Genomic DNA, 21637 nt, shown 5'->3' on the forward strand with positions numbered 1-21637 from the left:
CTTACTGCTATGGAATTTTTTCTTTCTACTCCACAAACATTTACATGCCAGCACGTTAACAGCATCTAAATTCTTCCCTTCCCAAGGAACAGACAATTATATTTTCATCCAACAGGACAACTTATCAACTGCAGCACCTGTTTTCAAGAATATCATTGCTTTAGTGTTAATTTTGGCTGGCCTTGTGCATTGTCAACTGTTATTAAGTGGAACGGTGACGTTATACCACAATTCATATTGCACAAATATTGGGTAACATGTTACTTCAAGGTAGGAGGAAACTGAAGCAGATTCATATTCCTATACACACAGAAATATTTGAAATTAGAATGACACAGGCTGGACAGACTGCAGTCTTCCAGAGCACTACACCAATGTGCATTTCTTGGATACTAAAACAAGTTGCTTGGGATTTTTTGGGTTTTTTGTAGTTGGCTAAAAGTTGTGATGCATTTTGCAGACAGCCAGCTAAACCCTTGCCCAGTAAGTATCAGAGACTGAGCATCAACTATTAATCAGAAGATTCATATCTTCCAAGTTCTGTGAAGATGCATATTTGTGTGTGTATAAATATTACACATATATATATATAAAAGATGCTGCATCAAATCTTTACAGCCAATGCCTGGGTTTTGCTCGAGGCATGAAAAGTGCCTCCAAGCCTATCGATTAAATTTAGTGTGCAATCCCAGCACTACATTGGGAGGACGGTGCTCTCACATCAGCACTGAGCAAGAAAAAGAGCTGCTCCTGAAGGAATTCAGAGCATTTAGCCTGATCCTCTATTTTAAACAGTCATCTGACAGAGTGTTTTCCTTGACACCGTAGCAGCGAGGAGCAATTGTACCAACAGGATGATAGTAACACACAGTAGTAGATATAAGCAGAGTTAAAATTACATGTGATACAAATTATATTTTCTAGGCATGGACAGCAGGTCTTTTGAGTGTATCTTAACTCCCTTATTAAGCTGCAAAACTAACATCCACCGCTGCTGGGTATTCACACATGTATTTGTACAGAAGATGAGGGTATGTGTGTGCAAACCTCCTGCTTCCTCTTTTCTGTGGCTACAGGACAGACCCTGGCCCTTGTGTATCAAGGAACTGAGAATTGCCTTTTCTAACCCAAAGCACAATAGCCATTTCTCTACCAAAATGCAACTAGATTATGTTGTGGTGGCGGCTCTGTAATGACCTAGAAATGAATGCTATCAGACTGGAAGTGGGAACTATTTCCCTTTCAGGGAGAATTCGAATAGAGCTCCCTCCTCTCCTGGCCAAGTGTTCCAGCCACCACATGATCCTATCCCAGATCTTTTGTTTAATTTTGCTTCAACTTAATCATTCTTGCATCCTTTGTTCACAGAGCTCCAGTTTCAATAGATGGGATAGATAGTACTCCTACCCAAATTACCTGGTAATGAGGAAGGGCAAGGAAAGAGCTGAAAGGAGCTATTATGCTTCCCGGCTATATTCTTATGTAAAAGAACACTACTGCCTGCATCTATTGAAAATCGAAATTGTGAGTGCAAGTCCCTGATAAGTAGAGAAAGAAGAAGAAAAAAAAAAAAACACAACAAAACCAACCTGCATTATGTTCCTCTTTAAAAAACACAAGAAGGAACAAGATGGTTAGCCTCGACTCAGTTCCTGAGGAGCTCAGGAAGCACATCCTCCTGGAGTCCATTCCCAAGTACAGTGACTAAGTGACCAGCTGACTGTGAAGGATCTAATAATTGTGAATAAGAACTAACCAGCCCTTTCTGAGACCTCTGACATCCATCCCCTGTAGCACCATTTAGGAGCTGAGGGATCCTGACCTGGGGCAATGGATGATCAGAGTGGATCAGAGACTGGCTGTGGGTCCTAGGCCTGACACTGGCCACTCACAAACAGGACTTCTAGGTTGGTTTTGTGGAGGCATCTTATATGATACTGAGAGTCCCAAGATTAAGGTGCATCTCAGCCTAGACAGATTTTAGGACTAAGACCTGAAACATCAGTATCAGAGGAATGCTTTTGCCTGAATACTTCATGTGATAAGATTTCCACTACTAGCTTGGGAAAGTGTAATTTTTTCTTAATGTTTATATTCTTATGTTATCCTAAGTCTGCACTATCTTTATTTACCATCAGCCTCAATAATTTTACCTGTCAGAGAATGAAAGTATCTGAATTAAAAGACAATGATGCGTGAAAATCAGTAACTCCAAAGTTACAAAAGTTGTTAAAATGACTACTCCGTGTTTAAGCAGATAATCACGCCTCAGGCCCACCCTTGCAAAACATTTATTTCGGGATGTGAATCACTGCCTGCCCATGTCTCTACCCAAGACATGACGAGCTCACAAGGATTTGCAGCCCCGCTCCCTATGAGGCTCCGAGCTGGCTGGGACGTGCGTGCACCCCAACCACGGACCCGCAAGGGCTGAGTCATGCACCAAGCACCCCAGAGGCAAAGTGGAAACAGCAGCTCCCTCCAAACCACACACAAAGCAAACCCAGGTTTGTGTACATACAGGATGGCTCAGATTTTGATGACTTCAAGGATCTGCCTCACGCTGCCTTTCTCGTTGAGATCCATTATGTTCTCTCTCGTCCGTCAGGGCTGCCTGCTTTCACATCCAAATAGCATCATACTGAAACTGTTGAAATAATTGAAAAGTACATAGCAGTCTTTCCCAATACTCGGTAAAAGATGTGGCAAATCATTTGGAAAGCATAAAATATTTCTGCTTAACCCACCCCCACAGGTTTTTCCAGTGTTACTGCAGACTTCTGGATGTTACAACTTTTTGTGCAGTCTTTTCACTAGAAGTTTCTCCGTTCTTTAGCCTTAACTGGCTAAACACAAAACCCTACCTAAAATCATGCACAATACAAATATTCTATCATTTAAAATCGGGTGCCTTGGTGTGGCTCAGATTAACTAGGAAGGTTCCCACAGCTTCAGACCATTGAAACAAAAAGTATAGAGCCTTTTTGAGGTGTGGGGTTTTTTTTTTTCAGATAGGAAATTTTGCTCCATTTCATCTTCTTTTAGGCGTTATCTGTCAACCTTGTAGCCTGCAAGGTTGCAGCCAATTAAATCATGCCTTGTTTGCTATCTGTGTCAAACTGAGTTATACAAAACCACAAAAATAAGGTTTGGTTCTTATCCTGATACTGTCTCATTAACTACAACATTGCACAATTGTATCAGAAATATCTGACCCTTAGCTATAATAATTCACTAGGATGATGTCATCTGAGCTGTCACGTTCGCTATAGGGAGGTACTATGCAAATAATCTTGATAACAAAATGCCTCCCTTGCTTTTGAAGGTTGACTTTAGGGTCTTAGCTTCTTGTGTACAGATGAAAGATCGCAGCTGCGCCTCTTCGTGACAACCTTGGGTTTTTAACCCTTAAAACTTATTTTTAGGATCTTTTCTTTTTTTCCAAAAAAAAAAAAAGGATTTACCACTGAAAGTGTTTATATGTCGTTGCTTCTTAGAAGTAATTTGAGGGGGAGGTCAGTGCAAGGCCATTCACCTTTAGCTTAAAAAGTTTTTGAAAGGTCATGCTTTGGACTTCGCAAGATTTTGCCTAATTATACTTTAGGCCTGCCTGCCACATTTTTTTCTAACTCCTGTTCCCCTCTCCTTCTTTCCTTTGTAATTCCAGCAAGTGTTTCATACTCCTGGTGTCAGCTGTAGGAGTGATATCCTGAAGGGAAACTTAGCTCAGATGCAGTTCCCACCAGGTAGTTTCAAGGGACTAATAATTTTATGTCAAATTATTGTCATCTGTTTTAGGATTTATGCATTAGCATGGAAAGGTTAAGTATTTTCACAGTTATTATCTATAACTCCATCATACATACACTTAAATATCTGATTTTAGCAAACCATGCTGTTATTCCACCTGCTTCACTATATTCACATTGGATGCTGTGAAATCTGACAGCACCTTTTAATCAAAACTGGGTTTTCATTTGTGTCTTGGTCATCAGAAAAGCAGAAGTTGAACTTTCCCCTGCATCTCATCATTATCCAATTTCACTTTTTTCCTCCCCTTGGGTCACCTACCAGTCTAATGCTTGTGCCAGGATCTCAAGATCTGCTTCTTAAGGTGTTAAATCTGCAATTCTTTCTTGTGGATTTTTTAACTTATTTTTCTCTCTGTCAGCTTCTGTTTTTCCTCTAGCCTGTACAACAGACTAGAGCTGCAATCCCATCACTCCAACCATTGTCTGTCTCTATTCCTTTACTGTTAAAAGGAAAAAAAAAAAAAAAGAAAAAATGAAAGTATTTTACAGTTCAAAGTCTCTTGAACGTGTATTAGCATTAGTTTTGGAAGTCTTGAGTTTCCACAACATTTCGAAATAGAAGGGTGGTGCAGCTGGGAAATAAAAAATAAAAAAAAAAAAACCAACAAACCTAAGAGAAGATTACTTGTCTAAAGTGTAGGGTTAAAAAAACCCAACCAAGTCAGAAAGCTTAAAAACACCCAAAACAAAACAACCACACAATATTTTCTTACAACTAATCTTATTTCTGTTTCTCTCCCACTCCCAATTGCTCTGTGAATTTGTAATTCACTGCTTCCAAAGGTTCTTCAAACTTGTTCTACTGGTTTTCTGAAGCAGACAGACTTGTTTTTCTAAGCTCCTCAGTACACCAACCGAATTTATTTAATTTTTCATTTTGCTCCTGCAGAGAACCCCGGGACGCTCCTTGAAGGGCCCTAAATCACTCTGCTGTATCCTATGGATATATTCAGTGTGTACACCACAATGCTGTAATTACCTGGCGTACAAAACCATACAGAGACGCGCTAAAATGAAGGAATTATTTAGCAGCCATAAAGACCTTGATCCTTGGTGGAAAAGTCCCTTATCATAACTAATGCAGCCAGCTGCAAGGGGAGCAAATTTCAATGAAAATCCTTCCCTTGCTCTGTCACAGATAAAATAAAGGAGGAGAGAGGCTGCTGTGTCGTCATGGGTGGAAGGGACTTGACAAGGCCCTCGTAAAGGTGTCCTAGAGCAAGATCCACCTTGTTTTCTTCCATATCCAAGTTTTCCTGGAGGAAGTTCCACCCTCGTTTCTTCCATATTAAAAGGTGCCTGGTTCCAAGGGTTTGTAGGCATCCACAAACTGTAAAGCTCAAGGGTCACTTTAACGTGGTCTAAGGGGAGGGATGTGGGACGCCCCTTGGAGCTCTCACGGTTCTGCAAACATTATTTTCGGATCTGTGTATCCCCAGTATGCAAGGTGGGGAAGGTGGAAAAGGTTCAGAATTTGGGCTCCGTTCTGGGGAAGCTGTCGGGGCAGTCAGTAGGAGTTCTGTCTGAAACGGGCCAGTTCGGGGCACAAGGACAAAAGGCAACGAAAAAATCAAGCTCGGAGCTCTGTGCTTGGTTCAGAAAGACGACTCAAGTAAGGTGTTAAGGCGAGGGCCCGTGTCAGCCCCGCGGGAGGAAGGGCTCGCCTCCAGCCAGGACCTTTCCCCCTCAAGTTTGGCGGCCGCGGAGCGGGGCCGGGACGGCGCCTCAGGCCCGCGGCGGGAGGCGCGGCCGCCCCCTGCAGGGCCGCGCCGGGAGGCGCCGCGGGAGCGGGCGGGACGGAGGGCGGCCCCGGGGCCGGGACAAAGCCCGGGGCGGCGGCGAGGGGCACCGCCCGTCTCCCTCCGCCCCGCACTACTTCGCCCCAGATGTCCCCGCCGCCGGAGGGGAAGGGGGGCGGGCCGAGGCGGGGCCGGGGCGGGCGGAGCGGGGAGCGAGGGAGGCGCCGAGCAGGGAGAGCACCGGGCGGGCTGAGGCAGCCGCGGAGCGGGGTGGCCGCGGCCCTGGCACGGCGGCGCCCGGGGGCGGGAGCCCAGGGGCCGGGCGGAGGAAGAGGAGGGGCGCGGGCAGCGGCGAGAGGAGCCGTCTGGAGCAGCCGCCGCGCCGAGGCGGCGACGGAGGTGAGCGAGCGGCGGGAGGAGGCCCCTGCCCGGGCGGGGCTGACACCGGCCCCGGGGCTGGAGCGTCCCCGCCGGGCGCGGAGCGGGTGCCCGGCTCCCCGTGCGGAGCCGGCTGTGTGCGCGGCGGCGGGCACAGGGCGTGTGGCGCCGCGCCGGGGGGCCAGAGGCAGAGCGAAGGGCTGGAGCGCTCCCCAGCTGCTCGGGGCTTTCCCCGGAGGGAGGTGGTCGCGCTGCCGAGCCGCTCCCGAGCCGTGCCTGCGCGGCGCTGCCCGGGCTGGCGGGGCGCGGGGCTGGAGCCCAGGCGGTGGCTCGGGGGTGCCGCGGAGGGCACGGGGCGGGGGCGCGGGGTGTCACGCCGTGACCCCGGGGCTGCCGGGCGCCGCTGCCGCGAACAAAGAAGCGTGCGGGGAGCAGCGCTGCCCTGCCACACAAACTCCCGAAAACGCCCGCAGCCGGCAGGAGGAAAATGGGGTGAGGAGAGGGTTCGGTGATGAAGCCTCGCTAGGAGGAATGTTTCTGGGATGAAAGGATGTATTCAGTTCTCCTCGGGAGAAAATGCAAGACTTGCTGTGGTTTTGAAGCCGCTGTCATATCTGCTCATTGTTTATTGTTGGGTTTTTTGCGTGTGGCTGATCGCACCTCGTAACGGCAAATTTCCTTTAAAACGGCTCTCTCGATTAATTTCACAGTGTTAGCAAAAATACAAGCCCTTGACTTTGGTCTTTGTTGTCTGTGTTTGCAGCTGACTGAATTGTGACTTGCATGTAGGGTTAAAAGTGCTGTCTCCTTTATTTCAGAGCTCTAGGGGAAGATGTTGTCTCTTCTGACATCTTGCGATTGAGATACCTGAGAACAGGTTCAGTAAGATGCAAGTCCCTGAAGAAGACACTACGAATGTATTGAAATAAGAACCCGTAAACATTTTTTTTTTTTACCCCCATCGCCTGCATAAGAAACCGTAACATGAAGCACTTCTCGGACGCTCTCCCAGATGTATGAAGTCTGCAAAACTCACTGTCCAGACTGGCTGCTTTAGTCGGTGGTACTTGCCACGTTTGTGGTGTGTGTATATAGTACTCTGAAGAGAAATCACTTTTTTAATGAAATTCCCAGAAGGAACATTTTATTATGGACAGCTTTTTCTGTATGTATATCCAGAGAGATTAATGCCTAGAGTTGAAAGGCATTCAGTATACACTGCAAAGTTGGCTTTCCCTCAGCTTTTCCAGATGTATTGTCTCCCCTGTACACTGGGAACACACACAGCTGCCTGAACCACAGATGCAGCCATGGAGCTGCATGAACTTGTGAGCCACACCAGAGGTCTTGCCGAGGGCTGGTCCCAGCCACCGCTGCACGATGTCAGCTGAGCTGTGATTGTGCCATGCTGGTCCCAGCACAGCGCCCAGATGGAGTGACACCCTTCCTGCAGAGGAGAGGCTGCTGAGTTTTACGAGGAAGGGTGACTGGTTGCTGTCGCCTCTTGTCAAGTTTTGCGCACGAGATCGTCCTGTGCCGGATGAACGCGTGTCTCCCTGCTCCTGGGATGTCGAAGATGTGCCGCAGCTTATGACACATCCGAGAGAAGAAGCTTTATAAAATGGCTCAAACCAGCTTGCTGCAGGGAAAACAGTTTTACTGTAGGGAGTGGGTTTTCCACAAGCTTCAGCACTGCCTCCAGGAGAAAGCAAGCTGCAGCGGCAGTGCTGCCAACAAACCATCTCTTGTAGCGAATCCTGGGAATAACACCGGTGGTGTCTCTGGGAAAGGAGCTGCCTGGGGTGTATTGTTGGTAGGAGGGCCCGGTAGTGGGAAGACAGCCCTCTGCACTGAGTTACTGTGGCCAAGCTCACCTGCAAACCTACAAAGAGGCTTACATCGGCAGGCCCTGGCCTTCCATTTCTGCAGGGCCCAGGACTCCGACACGCTCTGTGTTGGAGGCTTTATCAGAGGTTTAGTCACACAGATATGCCGCAGTGGACTGATCCAGGGATATGAGGACAAACTAAGAGATCCTGCTATTCAAAGTCTCTTGCAGCCCGGGGAATGTGAGAGGAACCCTGCTGAAGCGTTTAAAAGGTAAAAACAAATTAAAAACAACCCAACCCTATTGAAAACAAACCCAAAATAAAACAAACAAGAAAAAAAATCTGCCATTTAGGTCTTCCTTCCAGTGAGCCTAAGATGCAGATAGTTTAAAACATGTTTGTTTAATGGCTTGTTGTCTCTGTCAGAGCGTGCAGACTTACCATGGAAAAATCTAACTTTGTCGTTATAGCTGACATAAATAAATATTTACTTTTAAAACAAAGTTTATTATTAATAGTGAATTTATTTACATTTGTATATTAGTACCCTCAGATGTAACTGAGTATTTTGGAAAGACTTGAAAGTAATTGACTTCAGAGCGGAAAATATCTAGTCCATGGTCTCCCACGTGCCATAAAGGTAGGGCAGTTGTGCTTCACAGACCCAAAACAGACCTTACAGGACCCTTGGAAAAGCTTCCAATAACATGCTCTGTCTAAGAGGAAACTGGGCTAATGGACCTCTGGGTCTGATCCAGCACATCAGTTTTATGTTTGTCTAAAAATATGTGGTAGGAAAATGTCAATTAACTCCTTATGTTACTTCTCACAGTATCCACAGATTGTGTCAAATCTTTATGGCTACTTCTTCTGTAAGTATTTCGAAGTGTTGAGGGGATCAGAAATTGATCAAGACGGCCCCTTAAGAGCTATCTAAACTGAATGGAAAACAAACAGATTTTTTTTATTGGTGTTCCCTAACAAACCACAGTCTCCTGAGTATGTCACTGATAATTCTGTTTCCATGAGGATAAGGATATTTGAAAGGATATATTAAATGTATATGGCAGTGTATATCCATGGATATACTTGGAACAATGTACAGTCTTAGCACAGCCTGTGTGTCTATTGGGCTTTATTCCTTTGGGTCACAATGAAGGAAAATTCATTAGGGATAAGGCTTCATCAAGAGAGCTTTAATGTGTTGCCAGTATAAAACTTCTCTGGAATATTGGTTAAGCTGAAGGTTTTTGGTACTTTGTAACAGTGTAATTTTTTGTGGTACTTGAGGGTTTATTGTCTGTTTCCAGTATAAAATGACTCTCCTCTATTTTATTTTTTTTTCTTTCCTGAGTACTAAGATTGTGGAGACAAGTACTGAGGTTGAACCGTAGTGCTTGCTCTCATTGTCATGGTGGTGTAAAAGAGCCTTCTAGTTCTGATGGCTTTATGTCCTTGCCTGCTGAATAAACAGGATGCCTGTCTACATTGTTCTCGGTGTAGTGTCTTAAAACAAACAGTCTAAACCGAGACTGGCTCTGGATTTTTTTGTTTGCTGCTAAGGGAATATGCAACTTCTCACAGCTATTAGGGTCCTAATTTCAGAGGTATTAAGCCCTCTTAAATTCTAATGAATAAAAACTGGGTGCAATTAAGTGTCTATAAACGGAATAGCAGACTGGCCATCTAGCTTCAGGCAGTCTTTTAAAATCATGAAAGTGGATTAATCTGGTAAGAGCTTGTTTATGTTTAAAAGTCTATTACAGGGAAATCTTTCTAATTTAGTACAGGCAAGTTCTCAGTAAGAGCTGGAATCCTTCCTCTGTTCTAAAAGTAAGTGTCTTACTGCACAGAACAGGAAATAGGTAAATGTCTTTGGACAAAAATGCAACCTAGAAATATAAAATGTAAAAGATAATTTGTTTAGACTGATTTTTATGAAGATAGGGTTTAATGATGGGCTGTTTTGAGTAGGTCAATATACAGGTTCTTGGTTTTGTACTGGAAATATAAAATAGACACAACATCTGGCAATAGTATTTTCCTTCTCAAATTTTGCAGCAGTGATTGTGAACTCCTAATATTACACTAAAAATACTTAAGGGGTGGTGCAACAGCTTCAGTCAAAATTTTTCTTTTCGCCCTTCATGTATTCCCTTGCTCCTGCTTATGCTGATCTCCTGCTCTCAAAAGCAGCTGTGGTGGATGGTCTTCATTCTCCTGTTTCAGATTTAAGGGAGATGAGGTGTTGGAGACAAGGTGCTGTGCTGGGAATATAAGTTTTCAGCACTGTGGCAGGGGACCAGGAGGTGGCTGTTGACAGCGGCACCACGAGCTTGTTCTGCTGAGTGATACAATCTCTGTCCACAAACAAGAGGCACTTGGCAACCCCCTGCCCACCATCAGACTCCTCAATCTTTTGTTTGTTTAATTGAGCCTTTGCTAGTGTGTAAACCGTGCAAGGAATTTTAGCAAAATTATAATTTAGGATGTTCCGTGGTTTCAAAGACTTGCCACTGAGCACTTCAATCCTCTGCTCCGGTGTGTTTATGGTTTATGTCAAGTGAAAGTTGTTGTAATGTGAAATGAGTTCTAGGAAGACTTACCAGTCAGATGATTGCATCTCTCGTTGTGTAAAGGCACTGAAGAAGCACAAAGTGCTTGTCTCAGTGCTCCATCGATTTTTGCCTTATTTTAGTTTATTCACTAGACGAGGAGAAACATTTTTCTTTAAAGGCATTGTCAAATTTTTGCTCTGCTTTTCACAGCTGCTCCAGACCCAGCCATGTATTCATGGCCTAAAATGGAAAGACTTCTCTTCATAAGTGTTAAACAAGATGATATCACTCTATTTTTGTGCTAATTGTCCTGGAAATACTGAGAAAGAAAATCTTCCTAAAGTGTTGTAACATGCCAGTTTATAAACAATATGAAGTTTGTTAGTTAAAATAGTGACATGTTTTCCTGAAGGATGTTTCTTAAATAGATTTCCAACAGTCCTGATGGTCACAGTGATACATATGCAAGTAATGGCCCCAGAGTTAAGACATTTCTCTTGCTGTTTAATGTCTCATCTTCAGAACTTCTTACGCATTTATAAACTTTAAATGCCCTAAAAATTCTTTAAGTGTCAGATCTTGCAGTTTTGAAGAACCGGAAGGGCTGAATTATACAAATCTATTTAGCATTTGTTGGTGCACTGACAGCTGAGAGAAAGAACAGCTACTTACAGCACTTTTCTTATCAGGCACTCAGTGCTGGAGCAGAAAGCAGCTTAAAATGTGAGGGAGAGTGTGGATTCCTTGCACTCAAATTTTCAGTGAAAGTAAAGCAGAAGCCAAGGAAAAGATGTTACAGACACCAGAAGTTAGGAAATGATGTGATAAACAAAGAACTTAATTCAAAATGTCTATTAGGCTCTTCCTCCCTATTGATACAGAAAAGTTAAATGCTCAGTAACCCAAATTTTTCAATGCTATCTCTAAGTCTGTTTTTTTTTGTTTTGCTGCAGCAAGTTTATTCTTCCAGTGATTTAATAGAAATACAGGCAGATACCACTTATCCAAGGCCATGAGGGCATAGAGGAACTCTGACATAAACTGTGGATAATGCTGAAATTTGTGTAAACTAGGCTGTAGAAAGGCATTTCCCTTATGGTCCTGGTTTATGTTTTTCAGACAGAGGAGATGACATTAAACACCTTCCGACAGTAGGGAAAGGCATGTAATTCCCATGTGTTGTACTGAAGTTGGGATTTCTGGTGGGAGGCAGAGCTTGTTTCATTCACAGCCCAGAAAATGTCTGTCACTAGAAGTGTGGGCATAGTTTACCCTGCAGAGTTGATTTGTTTTGCAGCAGTTGCTCTTGAGTTTGAAAGATACTCAAGGCCAAAGCTTCTGGGACAGAGAATTCAGAGGTGGAACATGTCAAATAACACCATGTTTTTAAACTTCCACCGAACTCACCTTTAGTGTGTGTTGGTCTGGCACAAACTTAAACCGAATTTTGAATTTTGCTTGGGTGTGTTACTGCAATTAATAAATCACAAAAAAATGGTGAATTTCCACGTCTCCCAGCAGGCTGGTGCAGGTAGAGCTGCTTCGCTCTCACTCAGAGGTGGAGTTTATTTCCAGCTTCTGAGTATCTTTGCAGGGAACTTCAAATCTTGTGACACTTTTCACATCCTTATCTCTCACATACTGAATTTGGGTCAATGATGTCCAAGTGTTTTTTCCTTGTGAAGTATCCTAACATTTTATTACTAAAGTATTTCTCATACAATTACTTTGATGTAAGAAGATCTAAGTGATTTTTATCAGGAAAATTAAGGAAGCTGTGAATTCAGATTTCCACTTACTGCACTGCTAAAGTTGCATTCCCATGCAAGTAGATGTCACTTATCAGTAGAGACCCAAAACCCCCAGAAATTTAAAAGAAATAAAGCCACAAAACTAAACCAGAAAGAGCTGCTGAACAAATCTATTACTCTTTGAGTTTCACAGAAGTTATCTCAAGCTGATGTTACCTCCTCTACCAAAAATGAATAGGGAAGCTGTACCCCAGAGCTTAAGTATTTTTTGTATTTTTTTTTTCCAGAAAGTACACCAGATTCTATGCATTCTGTGCATTAGCTGGTGCTAAATTCAGTGGCTCCTTTTGCAGATTCCCTGACTATCACAACCTTTCTTGTGTTTCTAACTCCTGATCTCTGTGTGCACAACACGCTTGCCGTGTAGTTCAACGTGACCAATAATGCTGAGTGATGTAAAAAGCCAAACAGTCTTATAGTTCTCTAGAATATGCAAATACCTGTAGACTTGAGTATAAGAGGTGTGAGAGGTCATGTGAGGTTCTCTGCTGACTGCAAGTTTGAAGCAGGGGTTTATGTTGATTAAATTTGAAGTCCTTGTATGAGTTGTGTGAGTCACACCCTTGGACAGCGTTAAAGTGCAGCAGGTTGTGCCAATTGCTGTTATATATGTAAAGTTCCTTCTGCCTGCTTGGAGAACTCCAGAGGATTGAGCCTCTGGTGTTTTGTCTTTGGCAATGTATTGGAAACCTCATAAAGGGCAGAATTTGGAGGAAAAACCTCTGAGTGTCAGCCAGTACTAACAAGCATTTCCTTCCCCCAGCCTTTCACCTGTATTGCCTTTCTGTGTTCCTAAGTTATTTACCTTTTTCTTCCCTCCCATGTATCATCAGAAAGTTGCAAATTGTAGGTCATAGAGTTTTTAGTACTATCTAAATGATACAGGGCAACAAGTTTTATTTCAAGTTCTGGCTTCTTTGTCTGACAGTGTAGAAAAACAGTGGTTTGTTCAGCAAACTTCCTGTGACATTTGTCCAGGGACTTTCAATCTGCAGTACTGAAATGCATTTTCCCTGCTTAGATGAAGGAAAAGATTTAGACATTGAGTTGTAAACGATAACAGATGAAGTGTGAAGCTGTTCATTTTTAGAACTCCTTGTACCATCTTTGAAGTCAGTAATATAATTAAAATTATAATGGAATGTGTAGGCTTTATTGAACAATTAGCTAGTGAGCTTTTTGCTGGCTTGGTGTAGCTTATTCTTAATTGCAAAAATTTGAGTTCATTTTGGTGTGAATTTGAGATGAATTAGGAGTATCCTGACTATAATGGATTTTGATATTGCACCCTACAAACTTGGGAGTTTTCCTTGCTAGTGAATTAACCACTGTGTGTGTTTCCACTGCAGCTTGCATCACCCAGGTTCTGAGACTGCTGTGATAAGCTGAGAGGCAGCACACTGGAGACAGTTAAAATACCTGAGCGTGGGCTACTGGAAACCCAAAAGCTGCAGGCATTTGTATCAATTTTCTCCAGAAGACATTAGTAATTCAGTATTAATCTTCCATAGATGATAAACGACTTGGATTTTCTCACCCAGGTCTCAGACTGTCTGGGAGTGATCTACCTCTTTTTCTCTAATCTACTTTATTCTGGAAAGGGCTGCTACAGAGCCTTCCCCTCTGCTTCCAGAGCTTCAGTACAATCTTGGGAGCTGTAGCTCTCCAGTGGTTGCAAGAACGGTGTGAATATATAGATTTTGTCCAACTCTCTTAATTTCATAGAGCTGTAAGTGGTAGAAACAGAGGCAAGGATTAACTGTATCCTTTTTCATGCAAAGAAGGATCTGAATGCATCATAAATTAATTTACAAGACCTTTTAAAGAGGAAAGTTGTTAAATCTCCAGTATGTTTGTTACACATTTACCACATGCAAGTTCAAATGTGCAGTTGACTGATTTGAACCTTGAGAAGGTTGGAAGGGGAGCTCAGAAAAATCAAGTCCAGCATCTCCTTCACCAGACAGAAGTAATTGAAGATTCTGGCTTCATCTGCTTTTATGCTTCACAGTTCTTCCAGAAAAAAAAAAGCCATATGTTACCCTGAGTTGATTTTTTTCTTGCTGTAATCTAAGTTTTTTACTACTTAGGGTGTTCTCCAGAGACATGGAGAAAAAAATCTCTTATTCCTTTTTGGGACAGCCTTTTACATCTTTGAATACAGCTTTATTCTCTGTCATCTCAACCTGAAATTAAATAATTCATTTTGTTAGTATGTCCTCACAGGTCACACCTTAGAATGTGGCATTAAAAAATCCCTTACCTAAATAAAAGGGTTCAGTTTCTAAAGGGAATTTTTCTTACCAATGTTGTAGATGTGTAAATAGGCAACATTCTGCTTTGTACTTTCCCAGATTTTTGTCCATTCCTACATCTTTCACTTATGCTTGACTAGAATCCTGAAGCTAGTTGGACACTAGCCCAGAAGAGCTTGATCTGATAAAAGATTAAATTCTCCTTTTCGTTTAAGTTTTCAGCTAAAAATGATCTCATTAGAGTTAAAATCAAGTTGTTTTGTTTATCTGTGATTTATTTAATATTCAAAAATGATGGAGCCAAGATACCAGCTGAAAATCATACCAGTTGATGAGTGAGATGAGAAACGATTTCTGTAAGAGCATGCCACAAGAGGTTAAAAAGAATCTGCCAACTCAGCCTGTTGCAGAGGGTAAATTTGCTTTTGTGAGAGCATCTTGAATTTGCTCTTGTGAGAGCATCTTGACTCTGCTGGAGCTTCTCAGTATTTATATGTAACTAGGCCTTTAGAGTTTTAACTGATGCTGAGTTTCATAAGAAACTCTGTGTTCTGCTGTTCTCCAGACCATTAGAAGTGTTGAGCATTGCCTGAAGCTTAAGTACTTTGTGGCATGTTTCTCTTTAGGCTTTTCCCTTAAATCTGTGGAGTTAACGGGTCACATAGCAGCAGTCAGTGTTTCTGCAAGAGCAAGCTGTATGTTCCTCTTTCATTGTATGGAAGCACAGCCTACAGACTGAACATAATACCGTTTAAGGTTTTAACCTTTTCAGATTAAATTACCATAAGAAAGTTTCCCCGAGGCATTTTAATAATGACAACTTACATAGACCTTTTTGTCTTCTACTTCTATAGGCATTAACATTTTGGCTTTAATCAATGTGGCTCAGACTTAAACCTTACAGGTTTTCCTATAAGCTGTTTAGTTAGATGGACCTTCATAGCAATTCTTACTTGTTAATTATTTCCCTTCCCTTCAGTTTTCTATGCACATGCTCATAGCTTGTGCCAGGGTTTAGGTTTCTTTTCCTTTCTTCTTTTTCTTCAGTGAAAAAATGAAAAGGATTTGGTGGATTGTGAAGTAGAAGGGATGTAGTGTGTCATATATACTGGGTGAAGATAGTATTGAAATACTGCCTTCTGAAAGCAATGACTTGAAGAGATTTCAGCTTCTTGCATGTGGTATACACAATACACTGGGAATGGTGAGAAATCTTCTGTCTTTGTCCAGGAGCTGCAGTGTTTTCAATGGTTAATGCAAAGACACTTTGTGATTGAAGAATGACTGCTGAAAAATAAATAATCAGGCAAAAAGGCAAGAAAATAATTACATTAACCCAAGGGTGGAGTTGTACAGAGGTGTTCAAAGGTACTGCAGAGGAGGTGCCAGAAAGAACGGAGGTGGGTAGGTTCCTGGTCTGCTTATTGACATCAAAATGTAATAAGATAGCAAGAAAAAAGAACTGAAAATGAGATCATGAATAGAAGGCAATTCACTTAATGGGGAAATTTATATAAGTAAAAGGGACAAACAAATTCCTTCTCTGTCAAATGTTTGCAGACACCTTCACACAAAGTGAGGACCATGCAGGTAGAAGGACATCAGACTTTTGGGCTCAGTTGCGGATGCTGCTGCTTAAATTGATGGGAGTGAAAGGAAGGATGGAATAAAGGATCATATGTGAGTGGACTTTAAGTCCACAGACCACCAGCAGTGTCTTTTCCTTGGGTTTTTTCCTTTGTCAGGTCCTAATAAGAGCTGGTAGTGCTTGTGTGAAGGAGGAGAGGTGGACACCTGGCTGTGCAAGATGCAAGTTGTGTGCTACAGATCTGTGGTGTCTTAGAACATGGGAGATGGAAGGGGCCCTGGCAGCAACTTATTTAAGATTATTTGCAGCATCATGGAGTTGTCCTGGAAGAGAGAAGAGCACTGTTCAGAAGTTCTAGGTCAGTTAAGGAAAGTACCAGCAGTGTAGAGATGACAATAACAGGCAGAACCTCAGAACCTCAGAAGAAAAAACTGTTAAAAATGGGGTTACAGCATGATCTCTGTCTTAGAGCAGTTAATTAACAAGTCTTGGTTTAAGTACATCAGCTCTCCTGCATGATACACTAAGCTGTCCATCCTTTTTCCACGCTTTCCTGGAGCAGAGTTCATTAGGACGTTAGAAAAAAGCTCTTGTTTGTAGGTAAAGTGAGGCTGATCCATGAAAAGAGAAGTTCTGTCCTATAGGTCTTTGGATTACCCTAAATGTTCAAAATCTAAATGATGAAAACTTCAGCAGCCAACAGCACAACACCAAATCATTCTGTGTTTCTATAATTTTTTTTGCTTGTATTTTCTTTTATTTTAAATTGTGGGTTTCATTCACATCAAACAATTTGTACACAAATAATTGGAGGGGAGGAAGATGTAGTTTATGTCACTTGTTCTGCTGTAGCAAAGGCTAATAAATATGAGGCTACAAAATCAGTTCCAAAGCTAAATGCATCAGTGCTGTAAGATTATAGATTCAGGCCCAAACAGTGCTAACCTGAAAGTGTTTTTTGAGACTTGTTTTTGAGAAATATTACTCCAAATCATGCTCTATACAAAGAGGCAACATCTTAGTGTAACCTAAATCTCAACATTTTGAGAGTTAATTATGGCAACAATGCGGAAAGCATCAATTGGAGATTTACAGGCAAAACAGAGAAACTGTATCTGCTTGGGGCTGGGGATGAAAAAACCCAAACCACAAGGTAACTGGTAAGGCCCCAAAGTGATACATGAGGAACATATGCTGTGAATTGTACCTTGGGGAGTAGGGGAGAGTAATTTTGAATGGGACACAGGAAGGCTGTTCCATCTGTTGCCTCTTCAGCTGAGACACTGAAGTAAACATTAGGATAGTCCATTTTACTAAGTTGGAAAATAAGATGGATAAAGGTATGTGGTAACACAAACAGAGTAGCAAAGTGGTCTTGAGTGTGCTTGACTAGGAAGGTAAATTCTCAACAGCTTTTCATCTGGTATTTGTACAGAGGATTTTCACAAAATGAGGTTGGACAAATAGTCCTGCAATCAGTTCTGCAGTAGAAGTGTGGGGTGCTTTATGACAGTGTGCAAGACATGACACAGGCAAGTGTGGAACAACGTGATGAAGGAATGATCAAGATTTTAAAATGTCTGTTGTTGTTTAGCCTGGTTCTTCCAGGCTGGCACAGTTCAAGAGCCCCCTGTTCTGAAGGAGTAGCTTACTGCTGAAACATCCACTGCAGCTCTTCTTCCTACTTTCCAATCAGTAATGTTGGTTTTTTCCCCTCTGGAATGCGTAGGGAAAATCTAATTAATTTGGGGATTGTCAGACTGAACTGCAGTAAGGTTAGTGGCTCTTTTATTGTATGTATTAATCTACTGAATTCTGTTTTATGGTCATGGAATAATAGAACATAGTAAACTAGCATATAGCCTGATGACAGCCACACAATTGAATTTATTCAGTGCAGTTTTCTACCTGTCTCATCTGGGAGTTTTTAGGTTTCTTTTTGTGCTTAGCATTTCTCTCATGCCAGCAAATACAATCATATAGCTGGAAAGAAATATCTGTTCCTTCAGTTGTGTTTATACACTGCATAAATAGAAACAGAAAAAAGAAAGGGACTTTTGTCTATCTCCAAAATGTAGAATAATACCTACAAATTCAAATGCATGTAAAGCTACAAGAATTTCAACTCTGTTGTGCACTAATGGGTCCACATAGCACAGCTTATAGAAGTTACATTTTTGTTTAACAAAGAAATGTTAGTTTTGCTATGACTAGGGTATCAGGTGATACTGAAGATACTGAATGTATGTGTGTGTATGTGTATGTATATTTCACTTCCTGTACCTTTGATTTCATAAATGATTGAAAAATAACCTTGTGATTTTAATACATTCTGTTGCATATATAATCTTGTTCATTTTCTTATTTTGGTGCCCCACTCTTACACATTGCATTCCAGCCACAGGCTTTTGAATATTTGCAAAGTAAGTTGTTATCCTGACTTTACATATATGGAAAATAAGGTCCAGTGTAGGCAATTTTCTAATTTCTGCTAATGATAGTTTTCAGTGAGTCTAATTTGATGCTTTCATCTCATGCATTTGATGTAAAGGGTATGTTCTTTGACACCTACTATTTTTTAAAAAAGAGAGAGATGGATTTGCAGAAAAAAATACCATTGAGAACTTAACTGATGCTTCATAGAAAGAAAAACATTGATTTTTGACCCTAAGAGGTTTAAAGCAAAACCTGGTAGATTACAAATTCCAGGAATAAATCTAAATAGCAGCAACTTAGACAACAGCTCAAAAACTGGGGATAGAGGAGGAGGGGAAGTAGCATTAGTCATGTAGGTCATGGGACAGACAAGTAGATAAGTCAGGGAGTAATCAAATGCCTTAGGTGTCTTTGTAGTAATGGAAAAAAGGTAAGGGGTGAACAAGCAAAACTGGAAATTTTAGTGTACAGTCAAGATTGAGTTCAGTGCTCTAAAAGATCTATCAGGATAACTTGTATAACAGGTATGTGTTTAAAAAAAGCAGCTTGTTTTGTACATAATGTGCTTGCTTGTAGTTCCAGAATGAAGTAAAGAAATTTAAGCCACTGGAAAATCTGAATAAAATGCATACATCATGTGTGGTGATAGCCCTACATGTGAGATTTCTATTTCAAGGTTTGTTGGTGAGCCTGATCTTTCATGGACTGTAAATCAAACTACCTACCAAGTACCTATCAGCCCATCTTGTGTGTCTGAGCGTACCTGCTTTGTCCAAGTAGAGTTCTTGGTAACTAAGAAACCTCAAAAAACACCTCAAAACTGTGTCTTTTGTAAAATTACATGTGCTTTTCCCTACCAAAGCAGCAAGCTAAAGTAAACAAAGCTTCTTTAAGATAACAAGTGGCATTATCCATGGCATAGAACTTGGATGATAATGTCTGCACGGTTAAAAATTTGAATAACAAATGGGAGATAAACATCAGCTGGGAGGCATGATAGAAGCAGGAGTCTACTTCTACTGCTGCCAATCTACTTCTGATGTCACAGAGGACAGAATAGCTAGTGGGGAGACATAAATTAGCTTCAGTCACATTGGAAGAAATCAGCTGAGGAAATGAAAGAAATCTTTTGGATATAGTGATTATGAAGTGATCTTAAATGCATGTGGTGGGTTAATGGTTGGACTCAAAAGTCTCTTCCACCCTGAATGATTCTATGATTCTTTGCTCAGAAGGGGAGGAGGAAGAAAGACAGACTAAAAGATGGGGATGTTCACCATCTCAGAGGATTTGCGAGTAAGATCTGATGAAGACAAGTATAATGAAAGACAGGAATTGGCTGGGAAGAGTACTGAGGTCTCAGAGCACTGTATTAAATGTCTAGTTCAGTGAAACTGAGCTCCTTGTTGGTCACATATTAAACTCTAGCAGGAAGGTGTCAGAAAGAAAGTAGAGCAGCTCTAAATGTGAAAGTGAAAGAGTAATGTAAAATTGAGGGCAAGACTGCAAGTTCAAGGTGCGTTGATCACGTTTCCTGAGGTGTATTTTACAACTCCACGTACGTTAGCAGAAAAAAGACAATATCCACCAAGTGTTGGTCTGCTATTCCTTGGGATGAAAAAACTCATAGCAGTAGGAAAGCTAAAATTTCAGTGCTCATGTACATTGTCCTCTCTTTAAAAACAGTCATTTTGCAGTCAGCTAGCACAATTAAAAGTAGCAAGAAATAGGTAAGATCAAAAAAAAAGCATAGCTCAGGCCAAAAAACTCAAAGAGATACCAAACATAGAGTACAACTGTTACTGATTGTCTTCAAAGGGCAAGTTATCTTTATCAGGATTGCTGAAAATTCAGAGCTGAGAGAAAAATTGTGTATTTAGTGCCTTGATTTAAGAAGGGAAATAAAAGGCATGGGGAATTAGAAATGTGTCAGTCAAGATGAAAAGTGCCAGAAGAAATAGTCAGACAAACTATTTGCAAGCATCTGGGAGATAACAAAGAGGTGAGAAGCAACTTACATGGTATGACATGGTTTAGTTTTGATAAATTTAATCTAATGTCTGTTTGGAAGAGTCACAGGACATGTGGATAAGGGATAACCGTAAATGCCATCTCGACTGCAGGAAGGCTTTTCTTGCATGAGACTGGTGCAAACAGGCCATGTGCAAGGTAGAACTATATTTGGCTACATGGAATGAGAGTTTAGTAACTGTACTTAATTATCAGTATTCCACTTTCAAACTGAGACAGCACAACATGTTTTTTTTCATAGGGGCCTGTTCTGTGGTTTTTTTCTTTTCAGCCTGTTCCTTAATTCTATCAGCTGACTGGAGAAAAATGGTTATAAATTTTGGGTACTACTGGCTTCCTTGTAATGACCCTAGTGTCATCTGTGGGGCAGAAATTATAGGAGTTTCTATTTTTTTACTAGGGAGTATGAGGTTTGAATAGCAGGAAAGCAAGACAGGTTAGACACACGAAGGGAAGGAAAAAACTTCCCAGTTTCAAGAACATGGAAGCACTGGAATGGATTGCTTAGGGAGACAGTACTGATTGGTGGAAATCTTCAGGAATGCCTAGGCTTGTATCTCAGGGATGACAGATACAGAGTTAATCCTGCTGTAGGTGGGAAAGTGGATTGGGTGACCTCTCCATGACTATAAAACAGAACTGTGAGAGTTTGTGTAGAATACGTTGCCTTTGTTTTTATGTTACATGTTTGGGGAAAATCTTTTCATTGGCTTGTGTACCCTCTTTATCTTTGTGGATGCAGATTTTTTTATATACATATAAACACATAGATTTTATATGTTAGCATATACGGTGAGTATATTCCATTTAAAATACAGCCAGCCAGCTCCTGGTAGCAGTTGTGAATGATTTCCAGCCACAGTTGTCTGTCCTTTATAATAGCCAAGTTGTTTGCAAACTGTTCTGGGTAGTCCACCACTACACCAAAATATTTGTTCTTAAGGCTTCTCTTTTCCGAGGTTTCAAGTAAATCCACAAGTAGATCCACTGGGGGTGCTTTGTAGCCAGAAATCACCTCTGTATTTGTGTGAGACGGTAGGAGGGCTCTAATCAATACCCAGGGTCCAGCATGGCCTGTTTCTGCGGGACCAGTGGCGCTGGTTCCACCATAAACTCTGCTTTTGTCTGGCCTGATGCCCTAGAGCTGGCTTTTGTGCTCTCCTGGTGGGGCTGCAAGTCTGCCTTACAATTGCAGATAAA

At 41.7% G+C, this 21637-nt stretch overlaps 1 protein-coding gene across 1 annotated transcript in view; it reads left to right on the plus strand.

Moving 5' to 3' along the window:
- The first annotated feature begins 5824 nt into the window (after nucleotides 1-5824).
- The window catches only part of ANKRD50 (ankyrin repeat domain 50), a 39708-nt gene continuing 23895 nt past the window's right edge, over nucleotides 5825-21637 (plus strand). Inside the window, exons 1-2 of the mRNA XM_086890537.1 lie at nucleotides 5825-5950; nucleotides 6748-8029. Of these exons, the coding sequence (XP_086746663.1) occupies nucleotides 7551-8029 (479 nt within the window). The 5' untranslated portion in view covers nucleotides 5825-5950; nucleotides 6748-7550. The remainder of the gene's footprint in view (nucleotides 5951-6747; nucleotides 8030-21637) is intronic.

This window comes from Cyanistes caeruleus, chromosome 5 (genome assembly GCF_971803275.1).
Source record: "Cyanistes caeruleus chromosome 5, bCyaCae1.hap1.1, whole genome shotgun sequence".
NCBI lineage: Eukaryota > Metazoa > Chordata > Aves > Passeriformes > Paridae > Cyanistes > Cyanistes caeruleus.